Source organism: Ovis canadensis, chromosome 18 (genome assembly GCF_042477335.2).
Source record: "Ovis canadensis isolate MfBH-ARS-UI-01 breed Bighorn chromosome 18, ARS-UI_OviCan_v2, whole genome shotgun sequence".
NCBI lineage: Eukaryota > Metazoa > Chordata > Mammalia > Artiodactyla > Bovidae > Ovis > Ovis canadensis.
Genome location: NC_091262.1, coordinates 36,933,368 through 36,949,197, shown reverse-complemented (window position 1 = coordinate 36,949,197; position 15,830 = coordinate 36,933,368). Strand labels below are relative to the sequence as shown.

Genomic DNA, 15,830 nt, shown 5'->3' with positions numbered 1-15,830 from the left:
CCGGAAAAAATCTCTGGCTTGGTTGAGAAAAGGCTGAAAAAATACAAAAATAATGCAAAGTTTGCTCTATGACAGAAGAAAATCCAAATGAATTAGTAGGAAATACATTCACGGTAAGGACAGTAAATGGTTGGTTGAAGGGCAGATGTGCATCCAAAACATGGAGGAAAAAAACACAAAAAGGTGAGGGAAGTATCACATGTTAAAAATAGAGAAGAGATTCAATACACAGAGTTGATGAACCTTTAGAATAAATAAGAAAAACAATAGAAAAGAGGCACAAATACAACAGAAGAAAACTTTCATGCACCCAAGAAAGATTTCAATCCATGTCTCCAAAATTCTGTTTACCAAAATTTGAAAAGAAAATAATACCTGGACTGATTTTTAAAAAAATTCTCTAATTGTAAGTATATGGAGAAAAATCTTACGTTTAAGTTAAAAAAAAAAAGGTTCACAACACAAGTATTAAGGACAGTTTAGGCATAAAGAAGATAGTTATTAAACAAGAGTTCCTATGTCTGCTCATTTGAGGGTATAAGAAAGGGACTCTTAAATGCAGAGGGTCTGAAAGATTTATGCCATCTATATAATCTCCCAGAAAAAAAATGCACAAAGATACACTCCCATTTAATGAGAATTTAATTTTTAAAATTACCATGGGAGAAAAACAGAAATAAGATTCAGCACTGCCTGAACACTGCAGTATCTTTTGTTTAAATTTTAAAGAGGAAATTTGATGGTAGGAGTTAAATGCCTTCAATGTGTCCATCTCAGAGAAGGCAATGGCACCCTACTCCAGTACTCTTGCCTGGAAAATCGCACAGACGGAGGAGCCTGGGGGGCTACAGTCCATGGGGTTGCTAAAAGTCGATACGACTGAGCAACTTCACTTTCACTTTTCACTTTCCTGCACTGGAGAAAGAAATGGCAACCCACTCCAGTGTTCTTGCCTGGAGAATCCCAGGGATGGGGGAGCCTGGTGGGCTGCCGTCTCTGGGGTCGCACAGAGTTGGACACGACTGAAGCGACTTAGCAGCAGTAGCAGCAGCAGCAATGTGTCCCATCTTCTGGCCCCCAAATTCCACCCCAGCAAATGTGTCCTAAGGAGACAATTAGAGATGTAGAGAGGGGCAATTTGAGATTTGCTACAGTTTTGTTTATTATAGTGAATAATTAGATACAAATTGTAGAAGGCCAGAAAGATCTTTCTAAAAATGTAATTGTTGTGATTACATCACTTGTTAAAAATCCCTAAATGACTCTCACTGCCTCCAGGTGAAGTCCAAATCCTTTATGAGCCATGGAAGGCCTCCAAGACTTGCCCACTTTCCCGACTGCCATCACCACCTCCTCAGCCTCCAGCCCCCTCTCCTCACTCAGTACCTCAGTGTCCAGGTGCGGTGGTTCCCATGGACCAGCTGGCCTACATACAACCTCAATGCCCGGCGTGCTGTTCTGATACCCATGTACATCTTAAGGCATCACTTCGTGTACCAGCTCTCCCAGGAAGCCATCCCTGAGCTTTAAGCCTCACAACGCAGCAATCTAATCGCTAACTTCTCTGTCTGCCCTATGAGACCAACCCAAGGATGGGACAGCCTTGAATTCAGTTCTCCTAACATAAAATTGGAGCTCTTCCTCAAATCACAGGCCAGAGCATCACCATCCACCACTTAGTAGATCTGAAATGTTGGAGATAATTCCTTAGTCTAAACATTTGTTTCTTCATCCCTAAAATGAAGCTAATAATAATGCCTCCTTATGGGGTCATTGTGAGAATTGGATCAGAATTAATCCATACAACACTGAGGACACAGTCTGGCACAAAGTCCTCAATATTAGTTGTTACTACCATTGTGAGAAAAACAGAATGTCTAAAATATAACCTGATTCAATTTGAGCAAACACAAATAGAGACGCTAAAATGGCACGAATACACGAAGTGTTCTGAATCTGTCTCATTTCCTTGGTTCTCATACATGCTAAACGGGAGGGAGGGCAGTGTGACTAAGGAAGCTCTGTGAATCCCATAGAAACTAGCAAGGCTCCGGGGAAGAACTTTTAAAGCAATGATGAACCATATCAACTGTCAACACATTCCACAGCTGAAAGCTAACACGGTTAAAACTGCAATTCCCCTGGCTTTGCTTTATAAGCTGTAATTTTTATTTTCCTAATTAAAAAGAAAAGCTTTTTGAACATCCGTTCTCTATGTAAAGTCAGAGCTTGAGCCATGGTAAACCACAGAGACAGAAATATTTATCTTCCCCAGGCGGCTTTGGCAGGCATTCTTCAGGGATCCAAAATACAGCTATGTTCATCTTCTCGCTCACTGTCAACAGGCAAGCATCCCCAAACCACAAAAGACAGGGGGAATAAAAGGATGAACAGGAAGCTGAGATATGTTGTGGTTTTGTTTGGAAATCAAGGGAATGACTAGAGTCAGAGTGGTGGGAGGAAACCATAAACTTCACACTAGACAGCGGGAACAGGGCAGCAACTGCCAGGCAGCGTGAATTATAAAGGAAACCTGCAGAGAGACCACAGAGAGAGGGAGAGGGATGGTGTGGAGAGGCAGCCATTCAGGCCCAGGAACAGGTGCTGGGGAGCAAGAAGCAGTCCCACAGGAGAGGGCGGATCAGCTTTGCTCAGCGAATGTGAACAGGAAGAGCCACCACCAAAGTCAGGTGGGGCTGACAGCACCTGCAGGCTTGAGGATGAACATGGGGCCAGACCCTGCTGCAGCGTACACGATATGGCCCTTTCCCAGTTAGGTAAAGCTTAAGAAAGAGCCTGGTTTCCTTGGTGGCTCAGTCGGTAAAGAACCTGCCTGCCAGGGCAGGAGACATGAGTTCAATCCTTGGGTCAGGAAGATCCCCCAGAGAAGGGAATGGCTACCCACTCAGTATTCTTGCCTGGGAAATCCCATTGACAGAGGAGCCTGACAGGCAACGGTCCACAAATAGTCAGCTATGACTGAACAACCAAAACCACCACCACCAAGAGGGACCCTAGAGATTATCTGATCTGATAGTTCCCAAATTTGGATGCACCGCCCCCCTCTCCAGTAAAACATGCTGCTGACAAATCCATAGAGCTGGAAGTAGAACAGAGATGACCACGGGCTGCAAGGAAAGGGACCAGGGATGGGGAGTCAGTGCTTCCTGGGTACAGAATTTGTGGTGGGGATGATGAAAACTCCCGGAGACGGATGGTGGCGAGAGTTGCACAATAGTGTCAATGTACTTAATACCAGTGAACTGAACACTTAAAAAGGGTTAAGATGCTCCATTTTAGGTTATGTCTATTTTACCACAATTTTAAAAAGAACTGGCAGAGCCAAAAGAAAAAAAATATGCTCCCAGAATGCCTGATTTGGTGAGGCCCAGAAATCTGCATTTTAAATAGCATTACAGGTGCTTCTAAAAAAGCAATCTGAGGACCACACTTTAAAAAGTGGTATTGTGGGAACTTCCTTGGTGGTCCAGTGGTTAAGACTCCGAGCTTACAATACAGAGGGCACAGGTTCCATCCCTGCTCAGAGAACTAAGATCCCACATGCCATGTGGCGTGGCCAAAAAACCTTTTTTACAGTGGTATTCTGATGATCAAAAACAGATCTTTCTCTTTTAAAGATACACACTTAAGTATTTATGAATGAAATGACATGCTGTCTGGGTGTGCCTCAAAAAAAGCCCCACTATGGGTGGAGGCAGTGGTGTGGATGAAACAAGAGTGACCCTGAGTTGATAACTGTTGCAGTTGAGAGTCAAACTCATGGGTGGGACTGTCATACTGTTCTCTCATTTTTCATACAGGCTTGATATTTTCTATAACCAAAAAAAAAAAAAAAGCTGTTTCAAAATCCAGGTGGATGCCATTCCCAGCAGAAAGGAGAACGTAGTTAAAGTGAAGGAGGCACCTCGTTACAGTCAAGGAACAGCCAAGAGCAGCGAATGCTGGAGCACCTCATTCCAGTCTAAGCTGGGGGTGGGGGGAGTTGTGGTCAGAGATGAAGCTGGTAGTCAGGAAGGGTGATACCTACCCCACTATGACTTGTTGGCTGGTGAACAAGCATAAGTCTTCGGGAAATGGGGAAACATTGGGATATGATGAACATTGTAAGAAAAGATTAGACTTCTGCCTTAGCCAGACTGGGTGGATCTGAGGAGATCAAAAGTGAAAGTGAAAGTCGCTCAGTGATGTCTGACTCTTGGCAACCCCATGGACTGTACAGGCAAGGAATTCTCCAGGCAAGAATACTGGAGTGGGTAGCCGTTCCCTTCTCCAGGGGATTTTCCCAACCCAGGGATCGAACCCAGGTCTCCCACATTGCAGGCAGATCCTTTATCAGCTGAGATCATCAAGTGGGGAGCAAATCAGAAGGCTGTGGTAGGTGTCCTGGTAAGTGACTTCGAGACCTGAACAAAGGTGGCAGTAGGGATGGAGAGAAGGAGAGCTGCAATGGAGAGTTTAGTAGATATGACTTCACAACTCTAGTTAATTATAGACAGGGGAAACATGAGTAAGAGGCAAGAATGATTGCAAGCTTCCAGTCTAGGGAACTGACAGCAAAGCCTTTAACCAAGAGAGAACATGAAGAAGGATTAGGAACGGCAATCTAATTGTGTTTATTTTTAATTAATTCTTATTGGAGTATAGTTGCTTTACAATGTTGTGTTAGTGGCTACTGTATAGCAAAATGAATGGGCCACACATGGAATATTGCTGTGCTGTGTTTAGTTGCTCAGTCATGTCCGACTCTTGGTGAACCCATAGACTGTAGCCCAGTAGGCTCCTCTGCCCATGAGGGTTCTCCAGGCAAGAATTTTGGAGTGGGTTGTCACTGCTTTTTCCAGGGTATCTTCCCAACCCAGGGATTGAACCCAGATCTCCTGCATTGTAGGTGGATTCTTTGGCATCTGAGCCACCAGGGAAGCCCCATGGAATATTACTCAGCCATAAAAAGGAACAAGATTGGATCATCTGTAGAGGCATGGGAAATGTGGACCTAGAGAATGTCATAAACACTAAACTCAGAAAGAGAAAAAGAAATATCATCTATTAACACATACATGTGGAAGCTAGAAAATGGTATAGGTGATCTTATTTACGAAGCAGAAATAGAGACACAGATGTAGAGAGCAAATACTAGATAACATCTAAATGTGTTCTGAGAAGAGACCCTGGCAAGATGTATCATTCAAGACTGAGAGCTCCCTGACCATCCTTGCATGACAGCTACAGACTCCCTTGCAGGCATCCAAGTTCCTTTTCTTCTCTAGATTCCATCCCTTACAGAACCATAGGAGATCAGAGCTGGGAGAAGCTTCCAGTAGCATTTAGCCTAACACCCTCCTTGTACAACTGAGACGTCTAGAGATGGTAACTGTCTAAAATCCCTATGACCTTTTTAATATGTTTAAGGTTGCCCTAACTTCAAATGAAAAGCAACAACAAAAATCAAATACATACTTATAACCCTTCCTTTTCATCAACTTGACTACCAGTCTTTCTTCTTGAGTAGTCAAATACCCATTGTCCCATTTCCTTGTAATTCAGAATTCATTCCTTAAAGATCTGCAGCGTTTTACTTCTCTACACTTTGAACACTACTGCTCTAAAATTAACTGAATTTGCTCTGCCAGGGACTGTCTGATGCAGGCCCTGGTTATAAGCAAGATGAAAAGACAGCATTCAGAATGGGAGAAAATAATAGCAAATGAAGCAACTGACAAAGAATTAATCTCAAAAATATACAAGCAACTCCTGCAGCTCAAATCCCGAAAAATAAATGACCCAGTCAAAAAATGAGCCAAAGAACTAAACAGACATTTCTCCCAAGAAGACATACAGATGGCTAACAAACACATGAAAAGATGCTCAACATCACTCATTATCAGAGAAATGCAAATCAAAACCACAATGAGGTACCATTTTATGCCAGTCAAAATGGCTGCTATACGAAAGTCTATAAGGAATAAATGCTGGAGAGGGTGTGGAGAAAAGGGAACCGTCTTACACTGTTGGTGGGAATGCAAACTAGTACAGCCACGATGGAGAACAGTGTGGAGATTCCTTAAAAAACTGGGAATAGAACTGCCTTATGACCCAGCAATCCCACTTCTGGGCATACACACCAAGGAAACCAGAATTGAAAGAGACACGTGTACCCCAATGTTCATTGCAGCACTGTTTATAACAGCCAGGACATGGAAGCAACCTAGATGTCCATCAGCAGACAAATGGATAAGAAAGCTGTGGTACATATACACAATTGAGTATTACTCAGCCATTAAAAAGAATACATTTGAATCAGTTCTAATGAGGTGGATGAAACTGGAGCCTATTATACAGTAAGCCAGAAAGAAAAACACCAATATAGCATACTAATGCATATATTTGGAATTTAGAAAGATGGTAACAATAATCCTATATGCGAGACAGCAAAAGAGACACAGATGTATAGAACAGTCTTTTGGACTCTATGGGAGAGGGAGAGGGTGGGATGATATGGGAGAATGGCATTGAAACATGTAAATTATCATATGTGAAATGAATCGCCAGTCCAGGTTTGATGCATGATACAGGGTGCTCGGGGCTGGTGCACTGGGATGACCCAGAGGGATGGGATAGGGAGGGAGGTGGGAGGGGGGTTCAGGATGGGGAAACACATGTACACCCATGGTGGATTCATGTCGATGTATGGCAAAACCAATACAATATTGTAAAGTAAAATAATTAATTAAAAAAATTAAATTAACTGAGGAAGACTTTGTCAAACAAAACAGCTTTTCCTCAGTCCCTGAAGCTGTTCCTTGGTTTCCTGTGAAGTCTGAATACTACCTGCTGCACCTCTCCTTTAAGGCTTTGCCCCTTGCTCCTTCTAACAGTGAGCCTTCCTTGGATCTATTCCTTCCTCTGTTGATGACTCCTACTCTTTCATGATCCACTTTTTTTTTTTTTTTGAACACATGATCCACTTTTAAAAAATATTTATTGATTTGGCTGCACTGGCTCCTTGTTGCAGCATGGGGGATCTTCAATCTTCATCTTCAGTCTTACTTGTGACATGTAGGATCTTTTTAATGTCAGCATGCAAATTCTCAGTTGTGGTATGTGGGCTCTAGTTCCCTGACTAGGAATCAAACCTGGGCCTCCTGCATTGGGAGCTTGGAGTCTTAGTCACTGGACCACTAGGGCAGTTCCCAAGGTTGACTTTTGACTCCACTTTTTCCTCTAAACCTCCACACTTCCATCATGAGCCAAACACTCCTCTCTTCAGTCAGTTATTCTGGGGTCATTCACCTCACGGTGTTCACAATGTCTTCTGGGTTCACACCCAGATGTTCTGCACATGTCATAAGTGTGATATGCCAGTTCTCTTGGCCCCCTTGGCCAGTGGAAGCAAGGTGCCTTCTCAACGAAAAGGAATCCATGTGCCCATGGGGCTCACTGCTGGGTTGTACCACAGTGAAAAGGGACATTGACAGATGAGAGCCTGTTCTGAGAGGAGCAACGGGGTTGGTATTAAGGGATTTAAAAACAATACACAAAAACCGCTGAAAATGAACTTGGGAAAGATAGTACTCTAGGGATTCAGTTTTCTGCAAATTTGTGAAAACTTGTCACGTGGGATGAGGCATAGATGTATTTTTTTTTCTGTTTCAGAAAGCAGACATTGGAAGGAGGTTATATTTTGGCTCAAAAGGAAAAAAATACTGCAAATAACTCAGGTTGTTCAATCCAAGAAAGAGCTCTCAATGCAGTGAACTGTGCCCTTGCCGAAGGTGTTGAAGAGAGACTGGCCACCCAGCCTCTGAGTTCTGCTTTCCTCTGACCTCCTGTGAATTGTTCTCCCTGTGACAGCCTGTCAGCACGGCAGGCCTCACATACCTGATGTGGAATCAGCTGTCCTGTCCAGTTCCTCAAGTATCACTGATGCTGTTTTGCTTCTAGATTCCTGGGAGAGATTCAACATCTTCGATTCCTCTCTCTCTTTAGGTCCCCATACCTTCACCTCCAGAATGTTTCTTGACGTGCTCTTGATACCCTGTCTCCATGGGTACGGTGACAGCTCAAGCTTGCCAAATCCCATGTGGACAGAAGTCATTGGAGTTTTGATCTCTCTAGAGAGTAAGCCTGGCCTTCTCATTTTATAAGTAAGGAAAATGAGACACAGAAAAATGAAAGACTTGTCTAAGGTCACATGGTTACAAGTGGTGGTTCTAGGCTCCAAGACTCCTGGTGCCATGTTCTTCCGTGCCCCATACCACAGCAGCTCCGGGAGTTCTCCTGATAATCACTCAGGGCATTGTGTTACATTTCAGCTTAACTGGTTTGATAAACATTGGCCATGTCTTATCCATGGAATGATCAGTTTATTTGGTTAACACTGTTATGGTCTTTGGTCAAATCATTTGGGTTAATCTAGATCTAGATATTACCCCCAATCTGGTAACTGTAACAGAATACTGAGTCTGCTTTGAGTTAAAAGGCACTGTTCTTTCCTGTGCTTCTCGTAGATGTTGCCAAAGTAAGACTGCTGAATTGTGCAATAGGAGAATTCTAGCCAGTTCAGGCTCTCTAGAGTCTGCAAATCCAGGTCATTTGGATTTGAAACATATCATTGTCCTCCAATGAGTACAAAAATGACATATATCATGTTAACTGGCTAGGCCCTGAATACTCCCATAAAAGGTCCTGGACTCACGTTGGTTCTTCTGTTGCTATTCTGGTCTCTTCTAGTTCTTGAGCTTGCTTCAGCCAAGGTGATTTAGCTTCCACTGGGCTTTTTTCTAAGGAAAAAGGAACATAAACAACAAGCTTAATTACTGTTAATCATTCAAGAGTTGGACATGTGATTGTAATTTATTAGAGATTTCATCAATTTTTTTTTTTCAAATGAACAGTGCATGAAGTGGCTTCTAGACGGAACCAAAAATTTCTGTCATGTATTTTTTAAATTAACACATTATCAGAATGCAACCAAACAATCCCATGACACAGTTGAATACATTCTCCAAGTTAGCATAAAAACACCTTTTATAAATCAGTACCAATCTCTATTGTTTGCATATTAAAGCTCTGATTTCAACCAGATCAGTTTGCTTTCTTTTGCCACACAGTTTTTGCCCACTGAGTGAAGACATTAATAGAGACAAGCAAATAACATAGAAGGCTTAGAAAACTGCGAGGAGGAGTCTGTACTATGGTTTACTCAAACTTTAAAATGTTGTAGTTGTTTAGAGAGATGATTGCCAATTACAATTGGCCTGCAGGAGCAAGCTGGTGCCCTTCTCTGTCCTTTGACGCTTCCTAAGATGTGAAGAAAGCATCTAATTATGAAGGGAGAAGGGAAATAATTTTGGACTGCTTTGGAGAAATCACAGACGCTAAGAAAGTGGCTATAAAAGTACCACTGACTGCAGAAAAGAAGGAGAAAAGACTTCCCTGAATAAGTTATATAATCTGTATTTGTACCTTGCATGGAAACCAGTGATTTTTCCAGAAGACAGACATCATGAAAGAAATGAAGAATTGGTTGCTTATGAGGCTATTTGTATGAAGAATGCACCCAGAAATCATGAAGAAGAATCTTACCATCCTCTCTGATGGGCTAATAAGGACGGTTCCTTGGCACTGACACTTGGGAGTAATTCTTTTTCCATTTCCAAAAGGAAATACTTGTCACAAGGATTGGTAATACCTTACTAAAGTGTGTGTATGGAAATAATCCTGTCTAGAGGGGAATACATACATACCCCAGAGGTGGTGCCAAGGTTTGCTCACCCATGGATGCTACCCATGTCTGCTAATTCATGCAGAACAAATGGAACCACACAAAAATTTCTGAGTCCATCTATAAATCTAGACTGGAGATTTAGTCTATAAATCTAGACTTTCAGTCTAGAAAGTCTTCCTTGTTCATGGTAGACGATAGGACGTACGATGAAGAGGACACTGTTCCTTCCACTCTGGTGGAAGGCAGGTAGGAATCTTCCTATTCCTCTCTCTCTTCATCTTCCTCCTCCTTTTTCTTCAAAGCAGGCACTGCATCATGTAATTTTATGTCCACTTCTTTCTGGAGTTATTTCTCATCTGATCTCCAGTAGCATATTGGGCACCCACTGACCTGGGGAGTTCATCTTTTAGTGTCCTATCTTTTTGCCTTTTCATACTATTCATGGGGTTCTCAAGGCAAGAATACTGAAGTGGTTTGCCATTCCCTTCTCCAGTGGACCATGATTTGTCAGAACTCTCCACCATGACCCGTCCATCTTGGGTGGCCCTACACGGCAAGTCTCATAGTTTCATTGAGTTAGACAAGGCTGTGGTCCATGTGTTATGTCCAAATGTTAATATAAGCCTACACAGACAGGAGCCACTGTACCTATACAGTAAGTCTCCTACATACAACCCTTCAAGATGTGAACTTCCAAAGATGTGAATGTGAATCTGGTTTAGCAAGGAACTAGAACTTGTGCCATAAACATCAGGCAGCCTGTCTTCCATATCCTATTGCCAACAATCCTTCAGCTCGACCATCTCCCACCCCACCCCTCCTCCAGTCAGTAACTCTTCTTGCCTGTTCAATTGATGTCAGCCTATGTTCTACACTACTGTACTTCTTAAGGTACTTACTGTAAGATTAAAAGTGTTTCATTTGTGCCAGTACCATACTGTCTTGATGACTGGATAGGATGGGGAGGAAGGTGGGAGGGGGGTTCAGGATGGGGAACACATGAAAACCCGTGGCAGATTCATGTCAATGCATGGCAAAACCAATACAATACTGTAAAGTAATTAGCCTCCAATTAAAAAAAATGTGTTTCCTTTTTTTTTTTAATGTATTGTTTGTGTGAAAAGCATGATAAACCTATTACAGTACACTACTATATAACTAACTGTGTTAGTTGGGTACCTAGGCTAACTTTGTTGGACTTATAAACAAACTGCATTTATGAACCAGCTCTCAGAATGGAACTCATTCATATGTAGGGGACTTAGTGCACTGAATCAACAAGATCTAAGTTTCTCTTCAAGACCAATTAATGACATAGGTTTAACTTCTTTATCTAGGTGGACAGGTCAATCTGTCAGTGAACAGTTTTTGTAAGAAAGTTAGTATGTTTAAATGCAAATGCTGCGGTATTAGTAAGAGAGCTGGAAAGCACCACCTGATTTCACTTTAAAATGCACCAGAAATTTACCTTTTGGTTTATAACAGGGGATGGGAATGATACATTCTTCTTTGATGTGTAACTTCAGTTGTGGGTTACAGCCGCCAACGTGCTGCCCATGGTGGTTGATGCACAGCACAACTCGATAACGTAACCCTCGGCCACAAGTCACTGTGCACTTCAGAGATGAAAAGAGAAGCCAGTGAAATTCTACACGAATATTAAACACAAAAGATCACCAAATAAACATTACATAAGGAAGGGGGTGGAGGCTAATTTCCCATGATTCTTATGCTTCAGGGCCCCTCCCTTGCAAGATTACTTCCAATTTTCACTTTGAAAAGTATTTCAGGTGAGGTCACAGCACAAGAAATATTGAAATGCCCTAAAATCTTTCTATACAAATATGAAAAAACTTAATATAGGTTTTTCTCAAACTTGATTAAAAATTCACACATCATCCAAAACAATCTGTGAAGACAAAAGAAACCTTTTGAAATAGTTAATTAAAAATATATCAAATTTTGCTCAACCATGCTACAAGATTACCTTCCTATTCTGTGTATAGAAACTTATCTTGCAAAAATATCATTTGAAAAGGCTCTCTAAGAGTATTCAGCCAAAAATGTAGGGAAAAATACTACAGGTGTAATAAGGCAGTTAAAATGAATGAAAACATTATGTTATTTTCTCTAAATTTTGTGAATTTTGTGTTGTCAGCATTTCTTTTCTTAAATAATTTGTTTATGATTTAGAAGGTACTTTTGCCTATGAATGGAATTTTCTCAAGTCATGAATATCCAGGATATCTTTGCAGTTTATGTACATTATGTTGGTAAGTATATATGTATGTATGTGTGTTTCTTTTTTTAATCAAGGCTAGTTTTTAGGACTACTTAAGGTTTACAGAAAAATTGAGCAGTGATTATACTGCAATAAAAATAAAATAATTAAAAAAAAAGAAAAACTGACCAGTTAGTATAAGAGTTCCCATATGCCCCCTCTCTCTTACACACAGTGAAAGTGAAAGTGAAGTTGCTCAGTCATGTCTGACTCTTTGCGACCCCATGGACTGTACCCTACAAGGCTACTCCCTTCATGGGATTCTCCAGCAAGAGTACTGGACTGGGTTGCCATCCCCCATTATTAATATCTTGCATTAGTGTGGTACCTTTGTTACAACTGATAAACCAATACTGATACATTATTCTTAACTCAAGTCCAGAGTCACATTAGGGTCGTCAGCTTTAAAATACTTGTAATTTTTTACAATTTCATTATTCTAAATAAACATTTATTTAGATACTCAATATTTGTGTTTTCTATTCTTTTTTCTTAAAAAGTCACCTCCTTGGTAGGGGAGGGATGGACTGGAAGTCTGAGATTAGCAGATGTAAACTGTTGCATATAGGATGAATAAACAACAAGGTCCTACTGTATAGCACAGGAAGCTATATTCAATGTCCTGTGATAAATCATACTGGAAAAGAATATGAAAAAGAATGTACATATATGTAAAACTTGATCACTTTGCTGTGCAGCAGAAATTAACACAACATTGTAAATCAACTATATTTGAACAAAGTAAAAGTTTTAAAAAGTCACCTCCATATTGTTTAAACTTCAGGCCCCACCAATCCTGGATCCACCCCTGGGAGAAGTCAAGAAACCTTGGGCACAGAACAGATAGTGCTCTGCAGACGTGATCTCACTAAGGGTTCTGATACACTGACAGGTCAACAACTTCATTCCTATTTAACAGATGAGCCAATCAACAACTCACCAACTAAGGACCTTCCTCAAAGTCAAGTAGTTCCTAAGAGGCCAAATGGAATTCCATCCCAGAGCCTCCTGCTGTCAAAATAATGACTTCACCACTGCTTCATAAAGCTTGATGATTCTTTCCTAAGCCCATAGATGTTTCTTAAAATGTCAGAGAAGAGTTTCAGAGGATATGAAGGCCTTTTGCAGCATAGACTCATCTTCAAGAAATTCTTAAAGAGATGGGAATATCAGACCACCTTACCTGCCTCCTAAGAAACCTGTATGAAGGTCAAAAAGCAACAGTTAGAACCAGACATGGAACAATGGACTGGTTCAAAATTGGGAAAGGAGTACGTCAAGGTTGTATATTGTCACCCTGCTTCCTTAACTTCTATGCAGAGTACATCACTTCAAATGCTGGGGCTGTATGAATCACAGGCTGGAATCAAGATTGCCAGGAGAAATATCAACAACCTCAGACACACAGATGATACCACCCTAATGACATAAAGTGAGGAGGAACTAAAAAGCCTCTTGACAAGGATGAAAAAGGAGAGTGAAGAAGTTGGCGTGGAACTCAACATTTAAAAAACTAAGAGCATGGCATCCAGTCCCATCACTTCATGGCAAATAGAAGGGGAAAAAGTGGGAGTAGTGAGAAATTTTATTTTCTTGGGCTCCAAAATCACCAAGGATGGTGACAGCAGCCATGAAATTAAAAGATGCTCACTCCTTGGAAGGAAAGCTTTAACAAACCTAGACATTGTATTAGAAAGCAGAAACATTACTTTGCTGACAAAGGTCCATCTAGTCAAAGCTATGGTTTTTCTAGTAGTCATGTATGGATGTGAGAGTTAGGTTGAGCACCAAAAAACTGATGCTTTCGAACAGTGGTGCTAGAGAAGACTCTAGAGAGTCCCCTGGACAGCAAGGATATCAAGCCAAGTCAATCCTAAAGGAAATCAACCCTGAATATTCATTGGAAGGACTTATGTTGAAGCTGAAGCTCTTGGCCACCTGAGTAAAAGAATTGATTCATTGGAAAAGACCCTGATGCTGGGAAAGACTGAAGACAAGAGGAAAAGGGGATGACAGGGTATGAAATGGTTAGACAGCATCACCAACTCAATGGACTTGAGTCTGAGTAAATACCGGGAGTAGAGAAGGCAATGGCACCCCACTCCAGTACTCTTGCCTGGAAAATCCCATGGACAGAGGAGCCTGGTAGGCTGCAGTCCATGGGGTCGCTAGGAGTCGGACATGACTGAGTGACTTCATTTTCACTTTTCACTTTCATGCATTGGAGAAGGAAATGGCAACTCACTCCACTATTCTTGCCTGGAAAATCCCAGGGACGGGGGAGCCTGGTGGGCTGCCATCTATGGGGTCACACAGAGTCAGACATGACTGAAGCGACTTAGCAGCAGAGCAGCAGCAAACACCGGAAGATAGTGAAGGACAGGGGAGCCTGGGCTGCTGCAGTGCACAGGGCCCCAAAGAGTCAGAAACGACTTAGTGACTGAACAACAATATCTCAGTGGTTTTCAAATAGGCTGCCAGTCTCTGGGCTTTCCCAGCATCAGTCTATCTTACCTCATTTACTTAAAATATAACACATTTACTCTCTTCCACAAAAACAGTGAAGCTTCATAGTAACCACCAGATCAAGAATACATTTCTAGGGACTTCCTTGATGGTCCAGTGGCTAGAACTCAGCCCTCCCAATGCAGGAGGCCTAGTTTCAATCCCTGGTCAGGGAAAAAGAGCCCATATGCCACAACTAAAGATTCCTTATGACACAACTAAAAAGAGCCTGCATGCCACAGGAAAGATCGAAGATCCCACATGCCTCAAGTAAGATCTGGTGTAGCCAAATAAAATAAATATTCTAAAAGAGAACACACTTCCAGTGTCAGTTTTAGCATCTCTGTCTTAACCTTCCAATTCTTAATAACATCTTAATAATATCTCTTTAATCCAGATAAATTAGGGCCTTTCCAACCTCCAGTCATTCTGTGTCATTTCTGCTTTACCCCACCATCCTGGCCTAGCTACACCACACAGTGATGCTTTCTCTAGGCTCCTGCGTGGTTCGAGTCTGCGGATCTGAAACATGGGTTAAGCACTACAAGGGCAACAAAGACTTTCCAAATAACTCTGTTTCAATCCCTGTTCCTTTCAGATGTACCATGGTTCTCAATCATTTTTACCTGCTCTGATGCCTCCAACATTCTCCCTCATATCATCCTTCAACTGTCTTCTCAGCTCTTAAGGAGTAGGAACCATGTTCACATACAACTTCTGCATCCACCATGTTGCCCAGTACAGTACTGGCCACTGAGCAAATAATATTGAAGTCTGAGACTAAATTAAAAGTGGCATGTTCTCCAATCTTACCTGAGACCACTCCATGGCAATCCACTTGGGACAGTCAAACAGATTGCAGGTTTGCATCACCTTGGGTTTGGGTGCATACATGCACTTCCATTCTTCCACTTGAAGTATCTCTCCATGCATGGACTCTTCCACACACACAAAGGTCCGTCTCTGAATCCCGCCTCCACAAGACACTGAACATGCAGTCCAAGGGTTATGTTCCCAGCTCAAAAGCAAAGAAGTGAAAACACATTATTCATTTGTTGCTTGCTTCAAGTTTGCAAAGTTGATTGCAACAAGTACAGCCATAAGACTTTAATCTTTACTACTACACACACTGTGTTGTCTTAACTCCTTGGTCCTGAAGGTTATTGTCAGATGGGAGTAATACAGCTGCCCCAGTGTATTAAAACAACAGGGCCGTTGTGTGACAGCATCTTCAATCTGACTCTAAAGTATAATAGACCAATGGAGAGTATTACCAGGGAAACATACAAACTCCGA

The 15,830-nt window shown here is 41.7% G+C and overlaps 1 protein-coding gene across 5 annotated transcripts in view; it reads right to left on the bottom strand.

Annotated features, from left to right (window-relative positions):
• The window catches only part of ADAMTSL3 (ADAMTS like 3), a 387,010-nt gene that overhangs the window by 137,124 nt on the left and 234,056 nt on the right, over positions 1–15,830 (bottom strand). For all 5 annotated transcript variants that reach the window (XM_069558966.1, XM_069558965.1, XM_069558968.1 and 2 more), the window contains exons 13-15: positions 15,348–15,552; positions 11,217–11,364; positions 8,717–8,801 (exon numbers count right to left, since the gene is read on the bottom strand). In XM_069558966.1, the coding sequence (XP_069415067.1) occupies positions 8,717–8,801; positions 11,217–11,364; positions 15,348–15,552 (438 nt within the window). The remainder of the gene's footprint in view (positions 1–8,716; positions 8,802–11,216; positions 11,365–15,347; positions 15,553–15,830) is intronic.